Source organism: Canis aureus, chromosome 3 (genome assembly GCF_053574225.1).
Source record: "Canis aureus isolate CA01 chromosome 3, VMU_Caureus_v.1.0, whole genome shotgun sequence".
Lineage (NCBI taxonomy): Eukaryota > Metazoa > Chordata > Mammalia > Carnivora > Canidae > Canis > Canis aureus.
Genome location: NC_135613.1, coordinates 15,979,612 through 15,997,412, shown reverse-complemented (window position 1 = coordinate 15,997,412; position 17,801 = coordinate 15,979,612). Strand labels below are relative to the sequence as shown.

General features: G+C 41.2%; 1 protein-coding gene across 7 annotated transcripts in view; it reads right to left on the bottom strand.

The window, feature by feature from the left end:
* WWOX (WW domain containing oxidoreductase) overlaps positions 1 to 17,801 on the bottom strand; it is a 946,892-nt gene that overhangs the window by 696,797 nt on the left and 232,294 nt on the right. For all 7 annotated transcript variants that reach the window (XM_077890926.1, XM_077890924.1, XM_077890923.1 and 4 more), the window contains one exon: positions 7,474 to 7,562. In XM_077890926.1, coding sequence (XP_077747052.1) covers positions 7,474 to 7,562 — 89 coding nt within the window. The remainder of the gene's footprint in view (positions 1 to 7,473; positions 7,563 to 17,801) is intronic.

The window sequence follows — 17,801 nt, the reverse complement described above, 5'->3', positions numbered from 1 at the left end:
AAATTAATATTATTTGCTAGAGTTAAAAGACATACATGGGTTATATATACATTGGTGGGATGGCGAGTGTAGTAGGAGGAAGCAGCCACAGAGTAATTGTATCTGTCCTCCAAAGCTAGGTTTTTATTCTTCCTGGAAGGGAAGTTTTTTTTGTGTCTTCAATTAACATACATCACTTTGATGTCATGAAACACGATAGTGATGGCTGAACCGAGAATTCTGTTGGGAAATCAAAACTGTTTATTTTGCAAACATCATTGTGGTTAATTCGAACACAGTTTCATGTATTCTTTAGCTGTGATGACTTTTAATGATGGCAAAAGGTTCACTGAATTTTTTTCTGACAAATTTAATTGCAACGTGGCCCCTAATTAATGTAATAAATATTCTTCTCCACTAAGGATATGTTTTTGAAGATAGACATCATGGAAAGCTATCAAAAAATCCGCAAGCTTCATGACTATTCTAAGAGAGAAATAGGCATGGGAGAAGAGAGATGGCAAATGGTTTACTGCTAGTGTCTGGCCCAGTTCCTGGCACCATTGTAAGCATTGAATAAATAATGAAGTAAGGGGAAAAATGAAAAACTACACAGAAAAGGAGTGGAGCAGAAGTCAGATGAGATGAGGTACTTTGGTGACCAAAACACATATAGACTAATTATTTTCAGTGTATGCCACTAAACCTTCCCAATGTACCTGTATATTCAAAGCAGGATGCTCTTATGGCAACCTTAATCATCCGGGGGAAAAAAAAAAAAAGGCAAAAGCCAAGGGAAACAGATGTAGCAATAGCAAAGAAAATCAAGTCTAGCCATTTACTCTGAAAGGGAATTGCAAAGCATCACAATCAAATCAAGAGCTTTGTAAAGAGTCACAAAGAGCAGGGGGGGAAATACTCAGTAGAGTAAGAAGTACTCTGAGATCCTCACTGGAGCATCACCATAGTGACGATCATTTCTGCTTGGCTCTTGTGATGCTTCTAGCATGTGGGCAACATGAACCTCATTTTCACTCTGCACTTGGTTGCCAGGAATCTCAAAGCTCATTCTTAGGTCCAATGTTTAAGGATAGTGAAAGTCCTTATAAGATCCATACTTCCACTAGGACCACATCTTATTAGTCTACTTCATCCCCTTTCCCTACTTAAGTTTACATCTTATTCTTATTTTATCATACTGTATGTATTCTTAAAAACATCTTAGATCATTTTAGATCAAGATAAGAAAAACACATGTTAATAATAGTCATAGGCACAGTACACTGGTTATTCCATGCATGATGGCGCTCCTCTTCAAAACCATTTAAAAAAATGTATGTGATAATCTAGCTTTACACACATTTGGAAAGTGAGGCACAGAGATGCCAATAGTTTGCCCAAAGCCACAGTTAGTGAGGTAGCAGAGCTGGGATTTAAATCTAAGTTCAATTGGGCCACACCAGGGGCTGGCTCTATGGCCCTAGTGCAAATCCAGCTCATCTCCTCTAGTTCTAAATAAAATTTTATTGGAACATGGTCACGTTCATCTACTCAAATCCTGTCCATGGTTGCTTTCATGCTACAAAGGCAGAGCTGAGTAATTGCAACAAGGATCTTATGGCCTGGAAAGTCTAAAATATTTATTTTGTTGGTTTGCAGGTTTGTTGAATCCTGAATTACACCATACTACCCTGCGTTAGTATTTTTGTTTAATAAGAAATGAAGTATATTAAATGTTTCTGAAATTTTTAAAACGAATTATATTAAAAGATGCCTAAAGAATTAAATTTCAGGGCAGCCCAGGTGGCTCTGCGGTTTAGCACTGCCTTCAGCCCAGGCCCTGATCTTGGAGACCCAGGATCTAGTTCCATGTCGGGCTCCCTGCATGGAGCCTGCTTCTCCCTCTGCCTCTGGTGCTCTCTCTCTCTCTCTGTGTCTCTCATAAATAAATAAATAAATAAATAAATAAATAAATAAATAAATAAAATCTTTTTTAAAAAAGGAATTAAATTTCAGAGACAAGAAATTTACTTATGAAGGAAATGTTCTTCCCTGGTATTTCTAAATATATTAACTGTTTTACAATATAATCTTTTGATATGCTAACATGGAAAATATATGGGATGGGGAAAAATTAACTTGTACACTTCTTAAACTTTTCCCTAAAAAATTATAATTAAGATCTTGATTTAGAGAGTTCATTACAGCTAAAATATGCCTCTCCTTTTCTTTTTTCTTTTAGATTTCATACTGGGTAGAAAAGCAAAGCAATATGATCCTTTGCTAGGCAAACCAGAAATGGATTTCTCATGTAGAGCAAAGAGTAATGCAGATATGTTGGCTAAAACATTATTCTTAAAATTGAGCTGAGAAGAAAAAGAAAGATTAAGCTGTAATTTACACATCGGTCTTCAGGGTAATTTATCCCTCAAAATGTAGAATTTATTTATAATTTATGGCCCACCCACTTCCATAGAAGGATTTGCAAAAGTAAAATTTGGAATAAGGATCCAAGAATATTATATCTGGGATTAGTAGATTCAAGTTCTGAGAGTAATTTAGTAAAAAGTAAAAATAAATAGCTTTGTTAAAGACTATCCCCTTCAAATGTTTAAAAAATAAAGAAAGCATTCTTAGCATTTTTTTAAAAACATCACTATTCTATATTATTTTCTAAATGAAACAAAGTCTAATTTCCTTAAATTATACTGGAGACAGAAAGTTGAGAAGGCAAAGTAAAAATCCATCATCAAAAATGAAGTTCTAGAAACCATCAGAATTGTATATATTATTTTAATATGAACTATCGATTTCAATTAATTTCTAGAACAAATCAAAGCCCTCGGTCAACATTGTAAGAGCTGATTGGTACCTGGGATCCAAGCCAAGAGTTTCCCATAGTATGTTCCATTACCAATTTTCAGAACTCCAGGATTGGAATCCAGGTGTTCATTATTTCAGGACTATCTGGAATTCAAATTTTTTTAAAGATTTATTTATTTATTCATGATAGACATGGGGGGGGGGGCAGCAGAGACACAGGAGGAGGGAGAAACAGGCTCCATGGCGGAAGCCCGACATGGGACTCGATCCCGGGACTCTAGGATCGCATCCCGGGCCAAAGGCGGGCACTAAACCGCTGAGCCACCCAGGGATCCCCTGGAACTCAAATTTTTAATATCTTCTGAAAAAGAAAAAATATCTACAGAGCTTCTAGTTCTAATAGCTGTAAAACTGTTTCAGGCCCTGTTCAAAATATGCACTGTTCAGTAAACTAAACAGCTAGAAACTAGAAATGAAAATGTACAAAAGTGCCACAAACAACAGACTATTGGTGAAGAGCCTGTTGCATAAAATGCCAGTATTTGGTCTGAATGATTAGTAAAGATCCCAGCTCTCCATACTCTGATGGATGCCTCCGCCTGTCAGGCAGTGTAGAGCCTGGATGTTTTTCAGGATTGCAGTTTAAAGAAAATTTCCTTCAAAATTCAGTTTGGTTGGGACTTACCACAGGCTTTGGCTTGGAACTTTCCAGTAATGCCCAACATAATTCGACCTGAGACACACTGACCGACCGCTACCACCAACTCTGGGGAGAACTGTCTGGAAGCGGGCAAAGGATTCCTGGCCTGACCACCCAGAAGAGTGAGAGGAGAATAGCAGAATGAATGGATGCAAGTTGAGATGTGCAGAGGTACGGAGCAGTCAGGGAGTGCTGAGCCCCCGAAAACTGGCACGGGCAAGCAGCCACATGTGTCTTCTCCATAGCAGACTACGTTACCACCTATGCAGCAATCTTGCCCAAGAATTAAACGGGTATGGGACCAAGCCTCTAGAGTTAGCTACACTTCACAAGAAACTGAGGAGACAAAAGAACAAAAGAACATGTTCAACAACACCACAGGGATGCAGTTACTGAAGTATAGGATACAGAAAACTCTAGAAGGCAACCCTGTCACTTCAACAAGTTGCATTAATTACAAAAAAAAAATTTTTTTTGAGGGGAAACCTACAGATTAAAGTGTATTCATTGTGTTTGAACAAACAACTGATTTAGACAAAACTGGATGAGAGCATGGAAACATGTCTTGTTTTTAATGGCGTGAAGCTGCTAGATTTTGGAGCAACTTGTTGCTCAGATACATCCCAGTACAGGAATCTGTGCTGAAACGTGGGACCGAAGTGTGAGACACAGCAAGAAGAGTTGTTCTCGATTCAGACACACTCGGGTTCAAACTACAGATCCACCGCTGGCTAAAATTGGAAAAGCGATTTAGCCTCTCTGCGAAAGGCTGGAGCTTTTCAATTTGTAAACTAGAGATAAAAATGACTAATGCCTAGGGTTGCTGTAAGAAATTCAAGAGAGAATACCCGTATAAGTACTGAGCACCTTGCCTTGCACAGAATAAACAGCAAGCTGGCTGGCAGCTATTATTTTTTATAATCATTATTAGCAGCAGTGCTCATTCTAAAATAGCCTCCCACCCACCACCTCCTCCCCTGCCCAGAAAAAAGAAGATATCCCAGAATAGGCTAAACGCCCATGTCCTCCTGGTGGAAGGCAGATGGAGGGTGGGTCTGCATCACGACTGGCTGCCCCTTCAGCAGGGTTTGCACTTAGCATCTGTTTCTACCGTTCTCTGTGTTGGGCTACACAATCCGCCACCTCTCCTGGCACAAGGGAAGTGTGCATGAGCTGGAGCACGGACGTCGGGAATACACACAGGAGTGAGGAGCCTGACAGGACTTCTGATGTACTCACAGGCTTCAAAATGGAATAGTAAATGGGAGTGTCCACATGGAATTTCAATGTGAGGGGTTTTTCCTCTCCTCAGTCCAACAGCACAAAAGGAGCCTGGTTCTGAACTGGCAGGCTTTCTTTCATTTGTCATTATGTTTTACACACAAGGAAATTTTCATGTCTGAAGATGGGAGGTGATGAGAAGCAGGAGGCTACACGTGGTTTTTGGCAGCCCAGCCACCTGCACTTAAATTCACTTCTGACAGTGCTCAGAATCTAAAGACCTGTAAGTACTAAACTGTCATCTGCCTATCCAGGAGAGATTTCACTTTGGCAGTATTTCAAAAGTAAAATCGCTCACTTTTTTATGCATATTTTCGCCACCACAATATTTCTCTAAGCCGTGTAAAAGGCTGGATCTCGAGAGACATATAAAAAGAGGTTTGTGGTACAGGGTTTTTTGCTAAAAGGGAAATCGCCTTTGTTTCTAAACCTAGAAGTACAAAAATTCAGTCATTTGCTAAAATCTAGGATTAGGGCAAAACGGGTGATAGCTTTCTCCAAGAGTTTGAGGTTGATGATTACAAAAGGCAGTTGAATTTGATGATTTCTGAACTACTTTCCCTAACGGTCCTGTTACGACTTGGAAGACAGTCCTATTATGTAACAGTTGGCTCTCCTTGGCCATACTGCTGCTTCCAGTGCAGCCTGACAAAGGAGCTGGGGGAAGCATAGAGAGAGGCAGCACTGTGTCAGGGAGAGCGTGATAGTCAGAAGTGGATGCAAGTCCCACAGCGGCTCCCAGTCTGCCAAGTGACCCTGCAAGGGTCACTCACTGTCTCCGATCTCAGTTCCCACTGCATTTCAAGTGAAAGATGGGGCCTTGTGGTGGATGAGCAGGAGGCCTGAAGGGACTATAGCAGAGGCTCTGGGCTACCCACTCCCCAGCCCACTTCCCGGCTGGGAGCCCTCAGATAACCACCTTTTCCCTTCCAGTCTTGCTCTCCTCATCTGTATAACCGAATAAGAAATAGCAGTAAATCAGAAAATGCACACAAAAGGTTCTCAGTGCATGGCGCATAATAAGCACTGGATAAATGAACTGCTACTGCTCATTGCTGCTATTACTATTATTATTACTATTTTTCCAAATAACCACAAAACAGTAGGTTGAGGAGTCAGCTCTGAGCAATAAAACTGCTTGCTGGCCTCTGAGATTATGGCTTCATGTCCAAGGGGAAGTAGGCTTCCAGTGGCCACTACTCTTCCCAGAGCCCAGAAGAGGGGCTGGGGCTTTGGAGGCACTCCCTGAATGTGTGTTAAGTTAATGAGCAAGTGGATAAATGAGCGATGAAGTTATATACAAGCAAATGTCTTCCAAGCTATTGCTGTACTCTGATCTGACCTTGCCTGGGAGCTCTGGAAAGGGCTGGCAGCCACCAGCTGGCAAACACTGTGGAGAACACACACAGCAGGCTCATCCAGGTCTGTAGGCTCACCCGGGACATGACCCACTTGTTCTGTGAGTACGGGGCCTGCATTTACAGGGAGGGTGCAACTGCACTCAAGACTCTGACTCTAGATTTCAAACTCAAGGACTCAGCTCACTTGCTTGCTCCAGAAAAGGCTTTAGAGAGCAGACTTGTTGACAGTGTTCAAGAGCAGAGTGAGAAACTGAGGCAGATTCAAGAGAGACTGGACACTGGTCAGCACTGCGGGCACAGATCTACATAGTACCTTCTGAATATCTGGTTTAAATACCTCCCCATATATCCGTCATCTGCTTGGAGAACTATAAAACCAATGCTCCCAACACAGCCTAACCCGAAGACAACTCGTCATTTATCAGCATTCTCCCAAATTCAGTCATTCTGATGCCACTTCTGGAACTATCTTATCCTTGGCACCACCTGTACTGTTATTAACTTAATCCTCATGTTTAAATCAATTCACTGAAAAAAAAATTAAATGCAGTTATTTTTTTAAATGAAATTTAAACTACTACGTTAAATGAGAAACCAGTATTGCTTGCCCTCAATATGAGGGAACCATAAAAATAAACACTTGGAAACAAAATATTGTAATTAAAATGGAGCTAGCCACCACTGCTTGCTCCAGCTCCAGGTCTGAGGTCTGCTCTCTCTCTGTTAGGAAAGGAGGTTGGCATGTGATGGCATAAACACTTGCCAGGCCCTAGCTAAGGCTTCCTCCTTCGGGCATTCTGAAAAACAAAAAAGAAGGAAAGAAAAGAGTAACCTTCTCACAATATGAGTCCATGTTTTGGAACCACATTCATACACCGCATAAAATGGTTGCAGACGTAGAAACAGTAGAACCTTCTCCTGTCTGATTCTCGGCCTCCTTGAAGGACTGGATTAGTAAGGCTACTTGTTCTGGATGCAATTAAAATGCTTTTCCTCGATTCTAAGATGCACGGCAAACACATCGGTGATCAGGACACATCCTACAATCAGCTGGCTTTTATTAGCTATTTTTATTAGTGTTTGAATAGTGTCTTTCCTTTTTTATTGGGGGAGCTGTTATTAGATTGATGACACATCTCATAATGAGGGTGACTCAAGAAGTCAAAAAAATACGGTACACCTTAACAGGGCCAATATAAATGAGCCTGCTGTTTGGACGCCAGGACAACACAACAGCCTTGCATTGGTGTTTTCCCAATTGTGTTCATCTGATAAAGACATTACAATAGCAAGATATTATGATCTATAACCCTCCACTGGAACACTCACACATTCTTGGCCTTGAACGCTTGAGCAAAATGCTGCACGCTACGGAGCAGAGCGAGGTCCAGGGTCATTGCTTCTACCTTGGCTTTGTGCTGGAATGAGAGAAAATAAAAAGAAATGATAAATAACAGCAAGTTTAGTTCATGGTATCAAGTTACAGTAAATGTGTTATGGAACATGTCGGAATTCCCCTGTTTAATATTAGACGCCCAGAGAGAATATAAATCATTGGAATGAATGGAAGAACAGGGCTTTTACTGCCAAGTTTGGGAGGATGTGAGGCTGGGAATCTGCTAAAACCACAGGCTGGGGGTTGTGCTGTTTCACTCAGTGCACAGAGGATCCAAAGGGTCTTCAGGCTGAAGCATCTCCTCTCAATCTGTGTCCTAAAATAAAAACTCTAAAAATAAGGGAATGCCAGGACAAAGCCTGGCTCGTGTAAAAATTCAGTAGATGATATTTTAATCTCAAAAGCTGCCATGCAGGTTCTGAAATGATTCCATTGAGCCTGCATCAAAAATTAAAGATGATTCATTTAGAGAAAGTACAAAGCAGGCAAAACTCATTTATTCCAATGGACCCCGAGTGACCTAGATCCCACAAAGGAGCTCTGGTTTCACAACCCAGAAAACCCTCCAGATAGGTGGGGTACATGTAGATGATGACAATAACTACAGTCTGTTCCAGGCTGACCGTGGCCTGGGTACTTCCATGCACCAGCTCGTTTCCTCCCCATAACAACTGAATGGGTTATACTTCCCCTATTTTACATGTGGCCTCATTAAAGATCACAGAACTAAGAAGTGTCAAGGGTGAGGATTCAGTATGCCTGACACAAAAGCCCACATTCCCTTCTTGACAGAACCTGGAAGGCCAAGGGCATCAGGATTTGAAGCAATCATGTTCCACTGGAGAGTATCCTAGCATAATTCTGGAAAGATCAGGGTTACCGTCCAACTTGTTCTGTGTTTATGGGGCACCCCCAGTTTTTAAGTCTGGCTGGGCTGCAGGGTATGTAATTAAATACGATCACTTCTTAGACCCATTTCCTCCAAAGGACGGACAGCCAAGAATGCCAGGGCCACTGCCTGTTCAGGTGAGGAAAGTCCCAGCGAGCAAACGGCAAGGCTGGGAATTCTCATCTAGACTGTGATGTTACAGTGAGAATGCAGAGATGAACGTGGTACCTCTAATGCTATGAAGGAGATGCAAACAGCACTGCCATGCACATGCTCCATTCAACTGTCTTACTTGGGGGAGGGGTCCCACAAACTATGCTGAGATGCTTAGTCTTAGCATCCTGGGCTGTAACCCAAGTCCCAAGCCGTGAACAATAAGCATTAGCCAGAGGCAGCAGGGAGGCCAACTGACCTTGGCCATTGCACATTCTGAGCCTCATTTGTAAAAGGCGAATATTATCTCCTCACAGACTTGTGAGAATGGGTGTAAAGTACCTAACATCCAGCCTGGAAGAGAGAACTTCACTAGAAGGAGATAAGATGTCTACTGTGCCCAATTCTTTCTGGTCTGCAGCGAACTGTATTTGGGTGGGCTACAGCGCAGCATAATGGATGGAATGATGTTAATGAAGAGTGCATCAGACCAGCTTGCTGTTAGATCCTGAAGGATCCAGGGTATGTCTCCTAAAGAGCTCAGTTTTAGGGAAAGTGATGTAAGGTGACTAAATGACTGCCCCAAGCCCCAATAGCATATGGATGTTGTGAAGGCAGGGTGGCCAGTGTAGATTGAAGGTCCTTGAGTAACAGTGGCAGGGGCACAAATGTGCCAATTTTGGAAGGAGGAGGAGAAGCATTTAACCTGAGCCAGGAATGTGCTAACACATGGGTTTTGTTATGAGTTTCCTAAGACCAGAGAAGAACAAAGGTGGAGGATCCAGAATGACTTGAGGTCATACCCCTTGTCTTATAGAGAAAGACACCACTGATGGCAAAAACGAATGCCCTTGAGTGAGATTGTACTGTGTAGAGAGCTTGGGCCTCCAGACCAGGAGATAAATGCCACTCACCTCCTGTCTGCATGGCTGATTAACTGTCCCATGACTAAAATCTCTTCAGAGTACCGAGCCTGTCAATGGCTAACTTGTATTCCTCACAGATTCTTATGCCTCATAAATGCTTCACTACCCAGTTTGACATTAAGAGTTAGCAAATAAAGTGGCTTTTTACCCTCATCCTACCTGCTCTGGCCTCAGCCTTACTTCACTTAGGGCATGATGCTCACTGCTGCACACAGACTCTTACAGAACTTTGAGTGTATCACAAGAGGAAACCCAAATACTCATTGTATTGGGGAAAATGGTGAAGACATCATTCCTCTCAGCCAAACCCCTTAGGGACTCCCTAAGGGATATGCAGCCTATGTATCATAAAAATGCATATACATATTTCCCTCATGAAATGGTAAGAACATTCCTAGATGGTGACCCCAAAGCAATCTCCCAAAGAAAACGATGGCTCAGCCAAGTGGGCCACTATAACCTTCTGTATGCATAACTTACACTGGTCCTTCCCCTTCACTTTAAAATAAGGTACAGAGCTGCCACTACCAATGAGAACAAAATCAGAACATACACATCTAGAGGGAACAAGGGGTCACAAGCCACCAAGTAGTTCAACAGACTAATCCACAGGCTGTGGGTTACTAGGCTCCTGGGGACAGTGATTCAAGTCTACACACTATTACTCAGGTAATTCTCTTGCCCCCGGCATCAGGTTTCCTGTTTCTGCTACTGACCCTGAGAAATGCAGAGAAATTGAGTGCAATCTGGTAAGTTCAGGGAAGGAAAAAAAACAAACACCACTTTTAGAATCAGGGAGGGTGGATGTGTTTGTGTGCGTTTTGGGGGCCAGGAGGAAGGGTTGCTTTTCTGATTGTCTAACAAACCTGACAGCATTATAGAACTATTTATCGCAAGATGTGCCCTAAACGAGGATGCAGTGGCTGAGGCACTGCAAACAGAACCCATTTCTGAGGGATAAACTGCTGAGGGCTAGGTTGAGGCAAGAGGCTCTATCTGCCAGTGTGATCTTTCCTGCCACATCTGGCCAGGAACCTGGAACTGACCACAATGCACTTCCCTGGTTTTAACTCACCAACTTTCTGTTGTTGTTAACTTCAATTTGGAACTAATTATGGACTCACAAGAAGTGGCAAAAATAGCACCAAGAGTGCCCATACACCTGCCTCCCAGCACCACCAATGGTGACATCTTATCCATGTCTATAGGACATTATCAGAACCAGAAAATCAACAGTGGTGCAAACACAGCTCATTAAACCACAGACTTACCTGAGCTTCACCATTTTGGGGATACACTCATTTTCTTTTATTTGGAATATATTTGTGTATAATTCTATGACATTTTATTCTATTCATTTTATTCAAGATACATATAACAATCACCACATGCAAGATACAGACTGTTCCACCACCACTAAAGAACTGGTGGGTTTTTTTAAATTAAGATATGTTAAATTTGTATTTGCCATCTACAACATGAGAAGTCCAGGCCTTGTTTGGGCAGGGTCTGCTCTTTGGATTGGCAAAACAAGCACATTTACAAAGTCCCAAACCCCTTTGTAGCTTACAATGGGCAATAAGATACCATCCAAATTCATTAGTATGACTCACTCAACTGCCTCCATACCAATCAGGAGGAGGCACTTCAGTATCCTTACTGAACAGCTCCCAAAGCTCAATGTCTTAAAACAATCAAGGATTACTACTTGCTCACACTTCATGCCCATCTCAGGTCAGTTAGACCGTGTTCGCCGTGGCTAGCCAGGGTCCCAGGCAGATGGGGCCTCCACCTTCTGTAATATCACTAGCCTTTAATGTGAAGACGAGAATGTTGACACACTGCACATAAGTGGATCTCAAGGCCCCACCCTGCAGTACAGATGTTGCTTCTGATCACATTTTGTTGGCAGAGCAAGTCATGTGGTTATGCTTAGCTTAGGAAGGTACAACCCTCCATGTACTCAAAAATACAAATGGAAATACATATATATATATATATATATGTATATATATATATATATATATATATGTATATATATGAATGGTAATGACTAACACTCAGTCCATGACTTTGCCCTTTCCAGAGTTATTTCAGGCTACTTCCTATTTTACACGTTCATTAATTACAGAAAAATTCAGAAAAGACAGATGAATAAGGACAAACAAAAGGCATCTACAATTCCACTAACTCCAAAATAAACTGTTAACCTTCCATATGTCCCTCCCTTCTCCTTTGCCATCTAGATAGACAGATCTATCTACCCATCCATCCATCCATCCATCCACCTACCCACCTTTGTTTAACAGGAAGAACTTCATACCAAGAGCTTTGAATCTTAAAATGCTATAAAATGCCTCTCTCAACCCTTCCCCAAATCCTCACTCTTCTCTCTAATCACACCAGTATACAATCTTCTCATCTCAGGCAGAATAAGAATGTAAATTTATTTTAAATTATGTATACAGATGCTGGTACCCATCATTTTAAGACAGAACTGCACAGGTGGCATCCCACACATGAAGCATCAGGCAACTTCTAAGTAGCTGAGAAGCCCACCTGCTCCCGACACCCCGGGCTCAGCCAGAAAAGCATAGTAATTAAGCAACCCACATGCTCTTCCTCCATTTCCCTGGGATCCGGGGACACTTGCTGGTGACACAATTCACGGACACCCTCAATAGGCCAAGTCTTCTTGGACTTTATTAAGTTCCAAAATCTGCCTGAGTGATTCAAGAGTCTGTAAATGCCAAACCAAAAGGACTGCTCATTATATGAGTTGTTGTCATTAAATGAGTGATCTCTCATATCATTTTATGACTACAAACTAGCCAAGTGTGACTCAGATGTGATACCGCCTGAAACCAAAAGAACCATATGGGGATCATGCGGTATTTAAACGAAGAAGTGGGGAAATGTTGTCATCCACAGCAGAGACAGCAGAGCCAGGCTGACCTGGAAGCCACAGCCCCGTGTGGTCACAGCCTTGGCAGCATTGACTTTAGGGCAGCTATATGGATGCTCTCGGCCTCAGCTGCCTCAATGGAAAATGGGCATTGGCCTTGTATGGTTGGGGTAAAGATGAGATATCCTGTATATAAGCCCTGGGGCACTTAAAGAATGACTATTATAATCATTACTCGGAAAGCCACTGCTAAAACATGATACTCCTTATTTTTCAATAATAAAGCATATTAGTAATTGTGGTCTCCCTTCATTATTTCATAAAATTAACATAAGTAACTCAGAGAAAGTATGAATAGCAATTCAGCAAAGGAGGTGATATCTGACTCCAAAGCAGGAAGAAGGGGGCTTGCTGAATCCCCCCGAGGCCATGTAATCCAGTTTCCAAATTCAATGAGTGGTTTGAACCTAAAAGATATTGGTAAAGGCCATAGACTCAAGCTGTATTGTCTGGGTCAGCACTGACCAGATGGGCAAGTTACATCTCTCATTTGTACATTCCGCTTTTCCTTCTATAAAACAGAAATCCTGGTAGCACCTGCCTTACCAGGAAGTGAGGTGATCTGTGTAAAGCACTTGGAATAGTGCCTGACTACTTGACAAGTATTCTGTAACTGTTAGCAATGAATATCCTTATTGTGATTATTTTTGTTGTCATTCATACCTTGTTAGCACCATCACCACCACCATCACCATCATCACCACCATCACCACCACCACCACCACCACCACCACCACCATCAGCATCATCACCATTACCACCACCACCATCATCATCATTATCATCACCATCATCACCACCATCATCATCATCATCATCATCATCATCATCATCGGCGGCAGCATGGAATCACTTCACTCGTCACTGCAAGGGCTGAATGGGACATAACCGGCCAACAGGAATGATCATAGAAGGTTGGCCATGAGTCCTTGCCGCATAGTACCTTTTATTCCTACCAATCCCCAACCCAATGGGGGCAGCTGTCACCCACCATTTTATAGATGTAGAAACTGAAGTTCTGAAAGCTCTTACACAACTTCACCCAGATAACAGTGGCAGAGCCAACGTTCACCCTAAGCCATGATTTTATCACTCTTCCATGCTCCAAAATGCCTACAAAAACTTCCTGTTCTCTCCCCCTCAACTCTTTTGCCCCCCAGAGGCCCTCACATCAAGGCCAACCCCAGGAAACCCACTAGGTCTATCAGTGCCTTATAAAGAAGCAGCATACTGTCCTGCTGTTGGTCAACCATAAGAGAGACAATATTTACAAGTGTGAATTCATTCACTAATTCTGCCTCTAAAGGTAAATATATATATATATTCCATAGCTTCTATTTCCTTTACTTATTTTCTTCTTCCCCATATCATTGCATCACTCATAATCTGCTTATCATCAGTGGAAGAACAAAAAAGATAACATCTCATGGCAATAGGCCTTTAGAAGACTGTATTTTTGTAACTAATTCAAGTGGCCAACCATACTTCAAAAACAAACTTTCACTTGAAAATCATCATTAATTATACACTGCCTGTGAATTAGCTGGGAGTGTATCGATGTGTTCGCCACACAATCTGATTTCTCCCTGTAACGAACCCAAAGCATTTGGTGTGGGAACCAAGAGCTGTTGGGCGTTATGTGTCATGCTCAATTAATCAAGTAAGTATACTTCAAATCTAGTATGTGACCCTTGCTTCCTCCACTCACCTTGACCACACTCACACTTTTGACCCAATCCTAGAGCAGGAGCTCTAGTGAGAAGAGCTCTTCATTTTGTGTTGAAAGCATCATCTCTGAGTTGGTCAAAAAGAAGAGTACACAATACAGTTGGAGGTTGGGAAGATGGAAAAACCCAGATACACTGAGCAAGTGCAGGGAGCCCAGCCTCCAGCATGCCCAGAGGAAATTCTCCTTCAGCAGTAGGGGCTCATCCCATGCAATGGCAGATACAAGATTTACTGTTTAAGGGCAATGAGCTATTGTATATCCTAACTTGAAGGTGCCAATCTAGGAGGATTTGATGGGTGTGCACCTACACCTCTCTAACACTGATAGAAGAATTCATTTCTGTGCTTCTCTAAAAAAAGTTCTCATTTACATACATTTATTAATTATAAAAGCTGAAAAAAATAAGGAGCACCTATGATATGCCTGGCATTTATTTTTCACTTAAGAGTAATGTGAAAAATCTTTTGAAGTGTAATCATTTCCCCCATTTTATAGACTAGAAAACAGAGGCTGATAAAAGTTTAAAGTAGCATGGCTAGTGAGACACAGACCCAGGTTTCCAACTGAGATGTGGCCAGCTCCCGAACTCTTATCTTTGCTGGATAGCACACTACGCTGTACCCCTGTCGTCATATTCTTCAACATATATAACACCAAGAAGCTATAAAGAAATTAACATCATCTATATATTCTTATTTGTGTCTATTTTATATCATATTTATTTTATACGCTTAGAATTTACAAGAGAAGCCTATTGCTGAAGGAGAAAATGTAACTAAGGCAATAATCTACATTCAGAGCTTATTGCTAATGGCATCCTGCAAATTCTAATCCAATGGGCCTTAATTGCATTATGCTGATGTCTCTCACCCTTCCACTTTACATACTCTCAGTCCTGATTTTATGTTCTGAAACCTTAAATAGGACTTGTCACATTTACAACAGCAACAGACACTGGCGCTGAGCATAATATTGACATGACATTATTCACTGAACTACAATGCAGACCTAACTAAACTGGTTTAATAATTCATCAATATCCTATGTGGGACTTCAGAGCACTAATTTCTCCAGTATAATTTAAGTGATGTTAGTGGTGGCAACAAATGGCAATCTCCTCACTGAGGAGCGCAAAAGTGGATGGATTCTCATATCTACTTTCGGCTCTGGTACCTTTCCATCAAACAACCCACACCAGATCATGAGTAAATTGACAGGGAATTTGCCCAATCTTGGCCGAGCCTAAACATCAAAAGTATGCACTGGTAAATGCTCTTCCTGATAGGGCATCCCAGAGAAAAAGAGAGTCTCAGAGTCTCTCTTCTGGCTCTAAACATTTCATTGGTCTGCATACCACTATGCATTTAACAAGAAAAATACTCTTAGAGAAGGTTCTATGTCTCCAAGTAGGGAACAAAACCAAAACAAATCCTAAGCAAAGCCCAAGAGTTTTTGTAAAGTCTTGAGGGATACGGACTGAATTTGTCATTTCTAACCTTTAGATCAACCCTCAGCATCAACTCCTACTCCAGGGTCCCCATGAGCACGGCCTAACCCTTCCCTCCCCTCCCTTGCAAAATACACAAACAGCCCTAATAACAAAATCATGACAACTCTTTCTTCATTATATACAGGTCAAAATTTTTGCCTTGTGTTGCTGGAACTCAATTTATAAAATAACTGTATCAATATCTATAGGTAATTGTGAGGCTGATTCAAGGAGAAATTGCACTGGGTAACAGCTTATTTAATCTGGTGTATGAGTTACATGCCACGTAAAGCAAAACTATTAAAAATGCTTAGACAGTAATTGGCAATATTTTGCACTCTGGATAAAAAATGCTTATCTTGCCAGAAACTAACAAGAGAGTGAAAATATTCGAAAACCTTCCAATTTCCCTCTATGCAATGCATTCACTTTGCAGCTTAAAAACAGTTTAAGGAAGGACAGCGGATGGCACAGGAGTTTGGCAGTCAACATGATTGTGCATTTATGCCTTGCTATTGAAGAAAGAGCCTTTTTTCATAGTGAATTTTTCATTCTAATGTAAGTGATGATTTACGTTAACTATAGGTAAAGCATGGTTACATTTTCCTGAAGGATTGCAGGCAAGTAAAGAGTACTACAATAAGTTGAAGCATAAAAGCTTTCTCTGTCATAATATTTATTATAATGGCATATAAAATAGCTGAAATAAATAATAGATGACTAAAGGTAAATTCATATGATAAAGAATCCTTCAGCAGACACCATTACTTTTGACTGCTCTAGTTTTATACACAGTTGAAGACTCTTAATAAACAGGCCCTATATCTTATGTAAGTACTGGAAACATCAAAGATGTGCTTAAAAGGCAACATACTGGACATGAGCTAATTTACTGTATAATTATATTCTTAACAGGAACAGTATATATATTTTGAATGTTTAATAGCTGTGTTCTTCATGAAACTTGTTAAGCATCGGAACCCCCTCTTTTGGGGAAGTCACAGATAGAAGTATCAGTGCACTCCCCCCTCATTTCACAAAGAGGTGCAGAGTAGAAAACACAGAGATCTGGCGCCCATTGATTACCTGGTGGCAAGCCAAGAATGCTTAGTTGAATATAAAGAGAAAAGTAAGATTTCTCTGCTATGGTTTAGAGGATTCTGAATTCCTCACAAAGGACTCATGAAGTTTGGAGAACCTCAGATGGAGAGAAGTGATTGTAAATAGAATCTTTCGTATGGAGAATACCACACATGGATTGGACAGCATCTCTCTCAAGGGTTCTCAAGCAGAAGCACTCTACTTCTGAAGGGACATCTGGCAAAGTCTGCAGAAGTTCTGGTTGCCACAGCTTGTTGGAGGGGTGTACCGGCATCTAACAGTAGAGGTTAGCAATCCTACTAGACATCCTACAACAAATAGGTAGTACCCTGACAACCGGCCCCAGATGTCAACAGTGCCAACTTGTACGTGTGAGTTTGGTGAGAGGATCTCTGACCCACGCTAAGTAGTCAGTCTTCAGCTACTTAAATGTATCATGGGTTGTAAAAATCAAACTGGCTCCCTGATGAAAGTACAAATAATGCACAAGTGATTTTATGAAGTGAAAACAATTCCTAAATCCCACTACCCAAAGATAATGAGAATGACAGCGTGACACAAATCCTTCCCGAATATAATTTCTACACATACAAAAACATGGCGCAACAATGTTTTCCTACAAACACAGTATTGTAGCTTACATGTTATTTTATAGTATTGTTTTTCCCAACTAATACATAATCTGATGTATCTTAATAGAACTCTACTCCCACTTATTCCAACCAGTATGTTTAGGTCATTGAAGGGGCTGCTCAATCATTTATTAAAAACTGATCCCCTTAGGAGAACACAGCCCTCCACAACCTTCACTAGCTTTGGGAACTTACTGCTTAAATTCCCAGTGTCTAACCTTCCCTGTCTATAAGAAAAGAAATCATAGAAGACTGTCCTCCTCAGGGTTGCTGTGAGGATTCAGGGAGATAGGAGCCATGAAAAGCACATTATATTATACGGATGCTCTGGGAGTGTTAACCATTGCTTTTATTGTAATTAATATTATTTTATATTC